Source organism: Abrus precatorius, unplaced genomic scaffold, assembly GCF_003935025.1.
Source record: "Abrus precatorius isolate BTA unplaced genomic scaffold, Abrus_2018 Scaffold10, whole genome shotgun sequence".
Taxonomy (NCBI): Eukaryota; Viridiplantae; Streptophyta; class Magnoliopsida; order Fabales; family Fabaceae; genus Abrus; species Abrus precatorius.
The window spans coordinates 26,843,949-26,858,345 of record NW_020874292.1 but is presented as its reverse complement, the minus strand read 5'-3'; the positions used below and the strand labels follow the sequence as shown (position 1 = coordinate 26,858,345).

The 14,397-nt window shown below is 32.9% G+C and overlaps 2 protein-coding genes across 2 annotated transcripts; both read right to left on the bottom strand.

Moving 5' to 3' along the window:
* Positions 1–568: 568 nt before the first annotated feature.
* LOC113852152 (elongation factor Tu, mitochondrial-like) lies at positions 569–4,513 on the bottom strand. The gene is made up of 12 exons (XM_027482398.1): positions 4,344–4,513; positions 4,085–4,160; positions 3,884–3,976; positions 3,714–3,788; positions 3,362–3,466; positions 3,159–3,249; positions 2,821–3,026; positions 2,312–2,395; positions 2,143–2,208; positions 1,979–2,041; positions 1,422–1,662; positions 569–639 (listed from the first exon to the last, which is right to left on the bottom strand). The coding sequence occupies exons 1-12, from the start codon at positions 4,511–4,513 to the stop codon at positions 569–571; spliced, it is 1,341 nt and encodes a 446-aa protein (XP_027338199.1).
* A 1,963-nt stretch (positions 4,514–6,476) lies between these two features.
* LOC113873800 lies at positions 6,477–13,757 on the bottom strand. Its single transcript, XM_027512126.1, has 10 exons — positions 11,844–13,757; positions 10,808–10,902; positions 10,084–10,207; positions 9,623–9,703; positions 8,725–8,823; positions 8,265–8,423; positions 8,113–8,173; positions 7,922–7,992; positions 7,405–7,575; positions 6,477–7,299 (listed from the first exon to the last, which is right to left on the bottom strand). Exons 1-10 carry the CDS (start codon positions 11,937–11,939, stop codon positions 6,790–6,792), a joined length of 1,467 nt encoding a protein of 488 aa, XP_027367927.1. The 5' UTR covers positions 11,940–13,757; the 3' UTR covers positions 6,477–6,789.
* Positions 13,758–14,397: the final 640 nt, after the last annotated feature.

Below are 14,397 nucleotides of genomic sequence, written 5' to 3'. Positions count from 1 at the left end.
GCATGATTCAATGATTTGTTCATTATTATTATTTTTTCAGATTCAATTTTATTATTTGAATTGAACTATCCATATACCCTTTGCGATTATTAAACAGTACATCCTGCATGGCATAAAAAAAAGTTTAATCCTATACAATCTTGGTTTTTTCTTCTTTAGGCCAGACTGACTTGGTAATAATCTTATGATTGCTGCTTCTTTCCTTGATCAGAAACTTTGCATTTATTTTCTCATCAAAGCTTCATAGTTATAAAGGAACCGAATGCATGCATTTATTGGCACCGATGAAGGTATTCTAACAATATACCAAAGAAGAAAAATGAGAAAGGAATCTTGAAGAAATTGGCATTATTAACCACAAAAGTTTCAAGCATTTTCCCTCGGTCCATGAAAACTATCTAAACGAAATAGTATAATTCTCTGAACAAAAACAAAACACATTCAAACGGAACAACAGCATAAAGTGTAAAAAAATAGTCATATCTTAGAATCCTCCTAGAACACTGCTCTCTCCCTACTCACAACCTTTTTACAAATTACTGGACAAAAAAAGTTTTAGATCAACATCCTAGGCAATCACTTTGGAGACCACTCCTGCACCAACTGTTCTGCCTCCTTCTCTCAAAGCAAATCTTTGTCCTGTTTGTAAATAAAACGTTTCTGTCAGATCATATTATTGAATGTAATCATAAATAAAAGTTGCATATAGGAAACAAAGACAATGCACAGACCGTTATAGCTCCTGATAAATAAAATTCTAGACCCTCCAAATTCATTAAAAAATAAATGCTAAACATTAATTTTTAAGGGGATATATTAGATGATTAAAAACCATGGTTATGCCGCATTATAAAGAGAATGTAAAGACTGCTTAAATATGTAGATTATGAGTTGAATCCCCAGTAGTTAGTACTAAAATTAGAAGATGCTTAATCAATTAATAGAGATAGCATAAGAATTGCTACGAATGAAAGACCTAAATACATTTTGAAATAGACATTCTAGTTGAAATTGAAATCGAGCAATCTTCTGCGTTAATATCAACATCAAGGATAGGAAGGATTACTGTTGTATAGCAATTAGGTACGACTTAATCTTAGTTTGTGTCTCTTCTAATCTTGTTTTATAGTCTTTACAAGTGACTAATATATTCATTTCATTAGCATATCATTCTGTTTAGCTTTAAATGTATATATTTTCATCAGAGTAAGAGGTCAAGAGCTATATTTGAAGCTTCTAAAGGAGTGTCTGCATGAATTGAAATGTCATATTTAATTTAACATTCAGTTCATTTGAAACTGAGCTGTTGGTGCGGTTTTTTTATGACAGAAATTTACATTGATCGAATAATTAAGATATATGTGACCAATCTTAGACAATGCGTTGTATTATCATCTAAGCTCATTTAGAATTCAACCTACCCGTTTCAAGAGGAACAGGTGAGATCAGCTCGAAAGTTGCTGTGACATTGTCACCAGGCATAACCATCTTAACATTTTCAGGTAATTCTACCTTTCCAGTAACATCTGCAGTCCTCATGTAAAACTGAGGCTTATAATTAGAGAAAAAAGCAGTGTGACGGCCACCTTCATCTTTTGAGAGGACATAAATCTCTGCTTCAAACTTCTTATACGTTTTAAACGCACCAGGCTTGGTGACAACCTGTAATTTTCTCCAAAAAGGTTTTAAAACAGGAAAAGAGAAAAAAAATGGTTTAATTGCACAAATGAATGACCCTCGTAAACCTAAATGAAATGGTAAATTGTAGTTTTTTTATTTGTTACTTCTGCTATTTCATTTTTCTTTTTCAATGTACTATTAATTATGAATTCGTAAGTACTCAACTTTTCATGACAAGAGTGAGACAATTACCAGACTTACACTTCCGTATGAAGTTTTAGATCAGTGCTAAACATATATTTCATGTATAATAGTTTAATATTACTTCATACTTTGAATTAGTTTCATTTTCACTCACCATTCCCCGTTGTACATCATCACGCTTAAGACCACGTAGAAGAAGTCCTACATTATCACCAGCCTAGAAATGGACACAAATTAGTACAACCAATTGTTATCAATCAATTCAAATCACTTGGAGAAGGAAGGATAGGGAAGGGAGGGTTATATGATTTTACTCACTTCCCCTCGATCCAAAATTTTCTTGAACATTTCCACACCAGTTACTGTAGTCTTCAAAGGTCCAGCCTGTACACAAAGACCAATAAATAGTTAAATACAAAAGCATATACCATAAAGCAGAACACACATTAACATGACATGATAATGCATATTTGACTTTCGTGTCTACCTGTGTTAGTCCCAATACTTCAACCTCCTCGCCTACTTTGATGGTACCTTGTTCAACACGACCAGTCACAACAGTTCCACGCCCCTTCACATAATCCAAAGATGTTGAAAGGAACACATTAGGCTCTTGACAACATATATGGAATGAGTGAACTGATTGTTACATGACTACAGTACATAATGCAGTAAAAATTAAAGAAAGCCCATTTCATTAGATTATCATAATAAGGAAGATGTTTGTAATTCTTTAAAAAAATAGTACACAAGGAGTCAAGGACTACTAATCCTGGCTATCAATTTTGCATTGTGTCAAAAGCTTAAATCTCTTAAAAGAAAAACTTGAATAGGTAGATAATAATATATTTTTTGGGATGATTATATTTTTAGCCCCTCTTTTTTCATCTTTCTCCCTATTCATGTAGGGGAAAATATGAACATCAATGCGCAGAAATTGCCTATATGATACTCCAATGAGAATAATTTTGATATACATATGACCTCTGTATCTACCTGAATAGAGAAAACATCTTCTATTGGCATTAAGAAAGGCTTGTCCAGCTGCCGCACAGGATCAGAAATGTATTCATCCACAGTATCCATTAGTTTTAAGATAGCCTTCTTTCCAAGTTCTTCATTAGTCCCTTGCAATGCAGACAGGGCTGAACCTCGTACAATTGGGATCTCATCCCCAGGAAATTTGTAGAAATTAAGAAGTTCTGCAAAAAAAGTTGTTCGTCAAAGGATGCACATCCATTTAGATTGAAAAAAAAAAACATTTTGATAACTGGTAGACGTATTTTTTTTCCCGTTTAAATAAAACTATAAGCTAAGTAGCTAACTCTTCATACCCCGAAGCTCCATTTCCACAAGTTCCAATAACTCTGGGTCATCTACAGCATCAACCTTATTCAGAAAACAGACCAGTGATGGCACACCAACCTGACACAGGAAAACAAAACACCTTATGAACTGACCTTTTTGGTATGGTATGTAAATAGATTTTATAAAAACTGAGTTTCACCTTTCCATATTAACAAAATGAAGTACCAACCTGACGAGCAAGAAGTATATGTTCCTTTGTTTGAGGCATTGGCCCATCAGGAGCAGAAACCACAAGAATTCCGCCATCCATTTGTGCAGCTCCAGTTATCATGTTCTGTAATTTCGCCAAATAAATCAAGTGAAGACAGAGTCCATACACACATGAAGACAGACAAGAGCATTAATCAAGCTCAAATAAGATAATTCATTCTTCAAAGTAATGCCATGTATATATATTCAATATAGAAGGAAAAGCACTAGAGTCACAATAAAATGGACCCAGGAATAATAATAATAATAATAATAATATCGCTGGTCTTTGGGATGCTTTAACATAGTCTGTTTCCAGCTAAGCAGCTTACCTTAACATAGTCTGCATGTCCAGGGCAATCAACATGGGCATAGTGCCTCTTTGCTGTCTCATACTCTACATGAGCCTGCAAGATTAAGATAAGAAGATCAAGAGAAGTTTACAAAATTTTAATACTTAGACATTTTGTTTTGTATCATCCAAAGAGGGCCTATCTCTTACTGTAGCAATTGTAATTCCTCTCTTTTTCTCCTCAGGAGCCTTGTCTATTTCCTCAAAGGCAATGGCCTTGGCTTTACCTTCTTCAGATAGCACCTGTTCAACAAAATCAATCCATTTTCATTTCATTTAAGTATTGTCCAAAGTTTAAGCGCCCAAAAGAAATTGAAAAAGTAGAATTCCTCTCCATAAATCAACTCAAACCTTGGTAATTGCTGCAGTTAATGTGGTTTTCCCATGATCAACATGCCCAATTGTGCCCACGTTAAGATGGGGCTTTCTGCGGAAAAAAAACATCAACAATGAAAAACAAACACAATATATAACCACCTCCACTTCATGTGATTAAATGATACGTGCATGGCTGCATGTACGTAAGTTAATCATCAATATCCACCTGCATAGATAGGCATTAATTAAAAGCAAGACAAATAACACATTGGAAAAAGAGTGTGTTGCGTACGTTCGAGTGAAAGTGGCCATGGATCTCCGTAGAGAAACAAGATCCAATGAAGGTGCATTGCAGTTTTGGGATATGGTGCAAATTCCACGAGATACTGAATGGTAAGCAGATACGAAATGCAAACAGAGAAGACGCTTAGAATTTGGGTTTCTGAAAGCAATGGAAGCCATGGGATTGGATTACCCCACAGAGAAGAAAGAAGGAACAAGAGAGAGAGAGAGAGATCACTGTAGAACTGAACTGAGAATGCGAGTGAGAATAGTCGTAGGTTGTTGGTTCCTGATCTTCACGCCGTTGTGATTAACGGACACACGTCATCAACCGAATCCGTAAAAACTTACGCTAATAAAGCCAGAAAATCGAAATTCACTCACACACGTGCGCCATGCTTCGTTTTCATTCGTCACACAGCCAAACCCATAATAATAATAATAAATTGTTGATTTTTCCCCCCATTTTCTGATTGATAAGTCGACACCAAATAGATGAAGCCACCTTATACAAAACATTACATGCCATATTACGTAAATAATTTAAAAGTAAAAGAAAAAATAATTGAAATATACTAATGATATGTCAAAATTAATTTAAAAAATCCATTCAAATAGTTGTCAATATTACGAAAATTACGAAAAAAACCATCGCATGAATTGAGTGAAAACAAAGTTTTCCCGAGGTTGATATGTAGTAATTGTTGTATAAATTTACTGTGATATAGACAAGCATTAATATTAATTTTAATAAAGTGATAATATCTATTTAGTTTAAGTGACGAGAAATTTATTTTTCTTTCTTCAAGTTTCAAATCTAATGAATAAAAAATGAAGGCTAAACAATTTTATTCATCTAAGTAGATCTATTTTATTCAACATGAATTCATTGAAATTTAAAGTGGCTTCTAGTTAAAAACTAAAGTTTAAACAAACAAACATCACTGGATAACCTTTTTTTTTTTTTTTTTTTTTTTTAAATACAAGATTAATCTATTCACTTAATTTGAAGATCTTTATCAAATAGATCTATTTTTAAAATTTTATATAAAAATAAAATAAATAGATCCCTCACGTCTTTTTATTTCAACGGTGTTATATATTTTAAAAATATATAACTAAAATAAAATTTTAGATAATATACTTACAAATATTTAAATTATTTTAAATCTTATATACATAATAATGGAGATAACATAAGATAATTTAATAGTTAAATTGATCAATTTATATTTTATAAAAAGTTATTAAATAATACAAGTATTTAAATTTGGAATCGAGTGTTAACATTATACATTATATAATTAACAACATTTTAAACGCCTATGTAAAACTAGTTAGAGTGGTTGTGGATTTATATAATGTGTGAGTGTATTCTATCGTAAAATTCTTCTAACTATTCATATTAGAGGCAAAACTGTACAATAACAAGGCTAGGTCTTATAAAAGGGATAAATTCCCTGATGTGACGTACCTTTAGTCAAATTCCTAGTGAAGGAGATGCTTTATATTTTGTTTTTGCTCATGCCTCAATTGAATGAGGGATACCGTTGCTTACTACTCCAGATTTTATGCTTACCTGATTGTTATGGAACCACCTTTTTTTTTTGTCAACATTATGGAACTACTTACTCTGTCTAGCTTTATCTAGTTAAAATGGATAGTGTGATAGAGAGAGAAAAATAAATTCATTGTTGTAAACATTTGTTGTGCAAATATTATAACCCTTTATGTTAATAACTTCAACATTAATATAAATATTATTTATAGAAAAAATTTAAACTACTCTATGAATTACATAGAAAATTATATAAAAGGGAAATCAGACCCAAATTTCTTTCAGCAATCCAAATATTTCCACTTGTTGAGGCACTTTACACCGAGGCTATAATTTTTTGCTGTCATAAACGCAATTTGAGACCATAGCTACTTCTAGAATAAACAGGCAGATATTAGTGCAAATAATATTTACAACCTTAAAAAGTGTTATATTATCCAAATACTTAAATTGCATAGCTTGACTAAACATTTCAATGAAGGTTTTGTATAATTTAATCAATTTAGAACTAATAAAGAGCCATTTACTGGAAGATTTAATTCGACTCCAAGATATTCATAAATGCAAGCCTAACAAAAAGAACTTGAAGAAAGCCACCCTGTAGTAGTAGTTGGATACAATTACACCAATCTTTGTTAATAAAAATAAAAATGCATCCAAGGAAGATTACGAAAATCATGCACAAGCATGAGTCACTAATGGAGACACCAGAAATCTCTGTTCAAAGGGGTGAAAACACAATTCTCTCTCAGTGAAAGAAAATAGATGAATTGTTAGATGATAATCTAAACATACACTTGTACAAGCGACCTATTTCTTTTTTTGAGCACTTTACAAACTCTATATATTTTTATGGTTACAAAAGCAATGTCTAACCAATAGAGGATAAATGAGACTCTTATCGGTTGTGACTGTTTCTGAAAAATTTGAAATCCCAACGACGCAATAAGCCATTTATGACATGGCCTGTTGGATTCTTAACAACAGTCAATGTAGCTTTTGTGTTGTGCGAAATGTCAGTGTCTGATGAACTTTGTAAGCTAGCAGAAGTACTATCAGTATTGCCAGAATCAGTGACTAATGAAGTGTCCAATTGTGGTGTTGGTATTTTGTTTGATGAAATACTTGGTACTGGACTTGGCTCAGATGCCAGATCTTGGGAATTTGACTCAGCTTTCAAGGGTCCACATAGATCAGATGCAATGGAAAGCGTTGAGGCTGTTGAATGTTCACTGCGCTTGACGAAACAAGGTTCTGTATCCATAGTTTTGGAAATTTCATGTGAAGAAGTATGCGAGTCATCTTTATCTGATGGCCCTACAGACACGGTATTAGAACTGCTGACAGGTGGTTGTTCTACTGGTGGATTTCTGTCTTTCAGTGACTCTGTCACTGCTTCCATGAACATCTGAGTGATATGGACAAATTCATAAAAATCAATTACACAACATTCGTTGTATACCATTATGCATTCAAATTTTAAAAATATGTGATAGCCAACAAATTAACTCACTCTTTGTTCTTCCTCTGCACTAGATGGAAATCCTGCAAGGTCATTGAGTTGATATTCCACGTACCGGTCATCATCTAGATCGGTTGGAACAAGGGGATCGTGGAGATGACCGTTTGAAAATTCAAAACTTATCATTGTAGAAGATGACGAAAAATCATTGCATTTCTCTGCCTGTTGTGCAAAAATATCATGCAAAATCAGTTACTCTAGTTCCTTTGAGTTTGATAGCCTAACCAATACCTGTCAACTCACACCTCTGATTAAACTTGTTTATTATTATCCATTACTAACTATTTTCCTGTCTTAATCTGACGCTAGACATTTGAATAATTTACATTCTTGAAAGTTGAAACTCTGGTATGGGGGCTTCTAGCTGGACTAGGAATGATTACCCACCAAACACACGCAAAGAATAAATAAAATCATGTTATTTATAACGTGAATATTTTCTCAGCAAGCTGTTGCTATTCTGAGTTCATCAGAACACTAAGAGAAAATAATTTAAATAAATACAAACCTCCATCCTTCTCATTGATCTTTTTGAACAGACTTGATTAATGGCATCAACGGTACTGCTTGTTGATGGTTCTGCAGTTAACAAGGAAATAAACAAGAGATTTGAATTAGCAGTGAGATTACCAAACGCAAATCCTCATGGATACCAATGCAGAAGGAATAGTGAAGATTCACTAGGTATTTGAGTCATGCCTTTGTTTTCAAGTGATGGTTCATTACTTCCGTCAAATTCATGCATAGATCTCCAAACATCCTGTGTAATAACATTTATTTAAAAAAATGTTCAATAATGGAACTTGGCAATTTGACCAAAATGGAACCAAAGAGATGCACAGTAAATTTACCTTACCAAAGTAATTATTCATAATATCAAAAAATGATTCCCCAAACTCATCCTCTGGAGGTTGCAAAACATTGTGAAAAAAGATGTTTATGGAATCAAAATAAAACTGAGGACGGGAAGAGTTGTGATCTCCCTCAAATTTAATTATGCTTTTGTCTCCCTACAAAGCATAAACAATCATATTCAAAATCCAAAACAAAGAATAAGTGAGAACTGAGAAGACAAAACAAAAAACACGTGGTATATAAAGATGGTAATTAGTAGAAGACATAATATGCCTTTTCTGAGAAACTACCTAGAAGACATTAGTTATAATTCTGAAAGAAGCAATCATGCTATAAGGTAACTGAGGTTTACGAATTGACAAGACTTAGTCTAACCCAACAGAGCTGGAAGAAATAAAGTTCAGCACTGTAAATCAGTTTAGTTTAAGAATAAACATTTTCTTATAAAAATCTTACCATGTAAGCCTCAAGTATATGATCTGAGTGATGAGGACGTATAAAATCATCATCAATGGCATGCCCTAGTAGAGCAGGAGCATAACAAGATTTTGCTGCCTATAATGCAACAAATATTGAATGAATCCAATGAAAAATATGGAAGTATGAAAAACCAAAGGAAATGAAATTTTGTAAATTTTCTCACAAATAAATACTTCCTATAAAACTATTTAGTGCACATTTTTTCCCACTAAAGATATCTCTTTTTTATAGAAAAAGAAATATTATTACATAAGAAGGGGAAAATACACAAGAAAATTTCCACACTTTTCATTGTCCATAAAACCATTTTTAATATGTTCATGAAGACAAAAAATTGTACACTCCATTTTGGTTATTTTGCCTCTGTCCTCCCAGACTTCCTGAACAATTTGCACTGTGTCCAACAGATTAACGCCTTTCAAAAGGGAAAATTATGCATGAACAACTATAGCATTTAGTTTGTTGACTGGGATAGGTTCCTCCACTTATGATAAGTAATTAATTCAGTAAACTTACAAGAAATTCAGAAAAAACATGTTAGTGATATATTTATGAGTTGCTGAGTAAAATTACAATCATATGACTGACAAAGTAAAAAGTGTACACTATTTCCACAAAGAAAAGGAGAACAAAGTCTCAACAAGAGTATAAATTTATCAAGTTCAAGCTGAAAAATAAAATTTTATTAACCAAGTTCAGATAGAGATGCTAGATTTAAACTGGAGTTGTATCACAGAAATAATGCTGAAAGAAAACAAAGAAAGCTCACCAATTATTTTTCTGTAAAATCAATCAATCAATCATTACATACAACCAGGAAAATAAAAATAAATATTTTCATTACAAAAAAAAAAAAAACAAAAGGAAAAATAACCTTAACAGTGTTCAAGTCCATTATGTCGAATTTTGCCTTCTTCTGGATTGTTCTTCGCATGTATTGAATTGCAAACTTCACCTGTAACAAGAAGAAAAAATGGGCATAACAGTAAGTGTGGGTCAAAAACAGCATTTCTACAACTGCCTTGTCATGTGGACCCAATAGACTAATTTCTAGAAAGAAAAAAGAAATATCAAAGAAAAAGTTGATGTCTAGAAAAGCTATTAAATTCCAGCCTGGATAGATAGGGATCTTCATTGGTATTAAGATGAAACCTCCCCCAATCAAACTTTTGATCATAATATGTGGTAACAGATCATTGACTAAGACTGAAGGTGATTTTAATAACCTCAATGTAAAGAAGCATTAAAATATGAAATGAGACAACAGATGAAAAGTTTGATTTCAATTACTTCTATAAAAAGTATTCTCATTTTCATCCAAAAATATACACTCACCGTGAATTTTGGCAGACGGAATCTGTACGTATCTACAAGTTCCATCATTAAATCAACCAAATCAGAGAAGGGACTGTCTAAAACCATCCCTGCAATTGAAGGATCCTCGGCACCATACATAAGGCTGCAAGAAATGACATTAGTAATGGAAAGAAGAAAAGTGAAATACATTGTTAAGATTGAATTGCTACACAATCAAATAGTTTATATTTTGACTTTAAAATTTAAGGAGCATATGGGTAGTACACTTTTAAAGAGGAGAATGTGGTTTTGGTAGGAAATGATATGAAATTTTTAATGTAGAAAGGCATAAACACATACATGAAAAGCACAATTGATAATGATAGATATGCCATACACCTCCTTTTTCTATTTAAGGTTGTCTTCAGCTATTATCTCAGGGACTGTGATCCCTTCATTGTTGTTTCCAATGATATAATCATTAACGAACACAAAAAATCTTAATGAACAAAGTCTTTCTACCTATATTCATCTTGAACCATGCTGGCTGTCATTTAGAGGGGATCACGAAAATAAGGTCAACAATGTAGTTTCTTTCCTTTAACAAACTAACCAACTTAGTAACAACTAACTATAAGATCTGAGTAATAATGGACCAAATTACAGTATCTTGCTATAACCCTATACATGACCACTAAATAGAAAACATTTCTGGAACCACATTTGAAATGTAAGATTGAATGAAGTGAATGATGAAAATTACCTAGTCACAGCACCCATTGAGCGTCCCCATAAGCCAATCAGAGAGACATTCCCATCTGCCCGCAGATGGTTGACCACAGCCCTCAGATCATCCTTCTGAAAACAGCCAAGAATGTTAAATAATCTTCATAAAAAAAATGGCAAAGAAGCAAATGGTAGTAATTCATATGCTAATTCCCAGTGGAGAACAAACTCTAGCATTTCATTTTTACTATGATATAAGCAATTTATTAAAAAGAAACAAGGATCATAAGTATCTGCTTCAAGCATGTGACAAGTTTCATATTTCTACCACTTATATAGTACTCCCACATGCTGCCAAAATTAATTTGGACCAGTTGATAATATTTTTAGATTGAATTTACGAATATGCAAGTTTATGTGGTTTTCCTATACCCTTTTAAATTGCATTATTCTCCATTTTATCCACTTTTTCAACTAGAGTCTCTAATGTTCATCTCCAAATCACCTTAGGTATGTTTTTGTTAGCTTCTCAATAGGTGCTGCCCTAACTTTTTCACTCTTAATATTGATTATCTTTTTTGTATGTCCACTCATCCACCACTAGAACTTCCCATCCCTGCTATACTTTTTTTCTTCTTTTGTTATTCTTGAAACTCTAATGCCCAATAGGCAACATTCACTACCATAAAGCACTGATTGTCTTATAGTTACCCAGTAGGATTTTCTTGATGGCATTTTTTGGCACTTTTGTAATCACAAAATATACCTTGTTTGCTTCTCCATTTCATCCACCCATGTTCAGTACCAAGTATTGCATGCTCATCAACCTACCTACTACTTTGGAAGATGGATCCTAGATATCTAAAGTGGGCAAGTTGTGTCATTATATTATCAATAATAATCACCTCCAAAGCATGGAGGAACTAGCTCTTGGATGTGCCTGTTTAAAATGTGATTATAACATGGTAGGGATGGAGAAAATTAACCACTCTTAGAGATAAATCACATTGCATCAATGAAACTGACATAACTAGATATGATATGTTTCAAACCGTTATTGAGCAAGCACTTACTTCATTCCAACCTAGAGTTACATGCTCTCCGCCAGATACACCCGATCCTGAGAAATCGAGAGCAAAAACAGTAATATTTGAAGGAAGTAAAATCATAGCAGCTTCACTGGCATCAACCCTACATCCACTGCCATAAACATTGCACAAAATGAGCAAAGACCATACGAAATTGAAATCAATAAAATGCAATACCAAACAAGCAACCACCAGCAAAGAACCTCAAAAGATATGAGAATTATGAATATCTAAAAAATCATAATAAAATCTAGAAAAGTGAATTGTGGTTTAGACACTGATGTTTGAAATAAAGGGGGACAAGAAGAGCCTTATAGATTAAAATGAGTTCAAACCAACAGCCAAACTTCTAAGACATAAAAACCCAACTAACTACACAAGTACACTTAATGTTTTGTTTATTACTTCTCCAATTCTCTTTTTATGCTGAATTATCCGTTATATATTTTCATTGTATATCTTAAATTGGAGTTTAAATCTAACTCAACCACACAAGTTAGCTCATAAGGTGAGGATTTTTTTAAATTTTATAAACTCTTATTTAGTCATACATGGAGCTGATGTGGAACTTCAATGATGTTAGGATCTTGATTGCAAGGTATGAGACTCAAGTCCCACAATGAAAATATGTGATTTTAGTGTCGGATATATAAGGCCTTAGAATGTGGTTTGGTTCTCTCAAGTTCTTATCAGTTGTTATCAATGATGTTCACCCAAAACACTCACTTGAGACTTCAACAATATACTTTTACTCGATGACAGTCTACACCTAATGTCTAAAGGACAAAAACAAATGCATAATGTCACAGAGTGACCTGTTTCCATGGCAATATATTACACATGGCAGACGCTTTCCATTAGGGCTGACGATAGGCATGTAATGACTACATTGAAGAACATCACCTCGACTATTTTTTATCTGCAAAATATCAAATATTACATGACAGACTGATAATTCAGGTCATCAACTGAACTAAATAGAATATGACTTAATAACAAAAGAAGGCTTATGATGGGGGAAAAAAAAGAAACATCAACAAGAACTTTGCAATTGAATTGGTATATAAAATTAGAACATCACATGCAAACATTTTGTGTGTTAAAACTTATGTTTTTTAAATAGGCTAACAAATCATTCCTTTTGGCATCCTAGAACAGAAATACTTCACGTGACAGTTCTCCGAAAGAGCAATCAAATAACTTAGGAGTTGGAACAAATTATGAAATGGAATGATTTTAGAGCATATGGTTTGACAATTTAGTCATGAACTATAAAATAAACTGAAATCAATCTTTTAAGGCATTTTCCGACATCCAATGCTTTTACTGACGTAATGAATCTATGTTTAACTTTACCTCCACGTCCTTTCGTTGAAACCATTTCCCTTTTAGCATGAACTCATAATCCAATAAATCACTTTTTGGATCATATTCAGCTCTGCATGCCAGTAACAGAAACAATCATAATATCACAATAATTTAAGCTAAATTTAAAATGAAAATAGCACACAAAATTTAGTGAGCCATCTGGATAATAGAAGTCAATGTCAGTTTATCTTAGGCCATAATTGCGGAAAGATGACTTTCAGTTTGCAGTTATTCTGTGACAGACATTTAACATTCAAATGCATAATTAGAAATACCTTAGGCATCTCACATACTTGAAGCATGTGCTTTTCGTTATAATTCTGGAAAAGATTTCAATAAACATGATATCTCCATTTCCTTTCTTAATCATCTATATATTTTTAAAGACGGGATCCATTTATTCTTATTTGTCATCCAAAAGGCCAAAGGAACAATTTAAATATTTAATGTTCTCGAGAATCAGAAGATAATTTTTACATGATTAGCAGATCACATTTTCAAAACACAAAAGGCAATAGTAACTTGTTATAATAATAGTAAGTATAAAGAAAAATTATTTTCAAATGTTTTCATGGAAAGGAAGAAAATAGCAGTGCCAGCTTGCCATGGGCATCAGTGTTTATAATCTAGATAAAGGGTCAAACATTCACATCACAGAAAAGTAAGACTTTTATGGGAGATTAAACATAGATCTCTAATTTCAAAGCAAAGAAACAACAAACCAAGTTAACAGTATAACCAAACACCACACCAAAATATAGATATAAATCTATTATTCTCATGGAGAAGGAAAGGAAATGAAAACAATGAATATAATCATATCTTGCTTACTCTAGCATTTTCCTTCGGGAAAAGGAAGACACGGGTGTTACAATTCTACTAAAAACCAATTACGCCAAGTTGGCTTGAGGCTTGCAAAGACTAAAAACAAAAACTTAGTATTACATCCCATATTCCCATTCAAAACAACAAGAAGCATAAGCAGATACCCACCTGGGAATGTGAAGATAAAAAAACAAAAAAAGAAGACTTTGATTGAAAAAGTTATCCCAACAGAGAGGAAGAGAGGAAGAAGAAGAAGAAAAGATGATACCTCGGAGGGCGAATGATGAAGTTGACAAGCTGTTCCATATTTTGAAAGGATCAGATATTGTATGTTTGAGCTCTTAAA

What these genes read in the sequence shown, in the direction of transcription:
- LOC113873800 (XM_027512126.1), bottom strand. Translation starts at nt 11,939, where the DNA reads ATGATTTTACTTCCTTCAAATATTACTGTTTTTGCTCTCGATTTCTCA. An exon ending in ATATACTTGAGGCTTACATG is followed by an intron (nt 8,424 to 8,724) that starts GTAAGATTTTTA and finishes TATGCTTTGTAG; the next exon opens with GGAGACAAAAGCATAATTAA. An exon ending in GTGCAGAGGAAGAACAAAGA is followed by an intron (nt 7,300 to 7,404) that starts GTGAGTTAATTT and finishes CATATCACTCAG; the next exon opens with ATGTTCATGGAAGCAGTGAC.
- LOC113852152 (XM_027482398.1), bottom strand. Translation starts at nt 4,513, where the DNA reads ATGGCTTCCATTGCTTTCAGAAACCCAAATTCTAAGCGTCTTCTCTGT. An exon ending in TGTGGAAATGGAGCTTCGGG is followed by an intron (nt 3,027 to 3,158) that starts GTATGAAGAGTT and finishes CTTTTTTTGCAG; the next exon opens with AACTTCTTAATTTCTACAAA. An exon ending in AAATTTTGGATCGAGGGGAA is followed by an intron (nt 2,042 to 2,142) that starts GTGAGTAAAATC and finishes GTCCATTTCTAG; the next exon opens with GCTGGTGATAATGTAGGACT.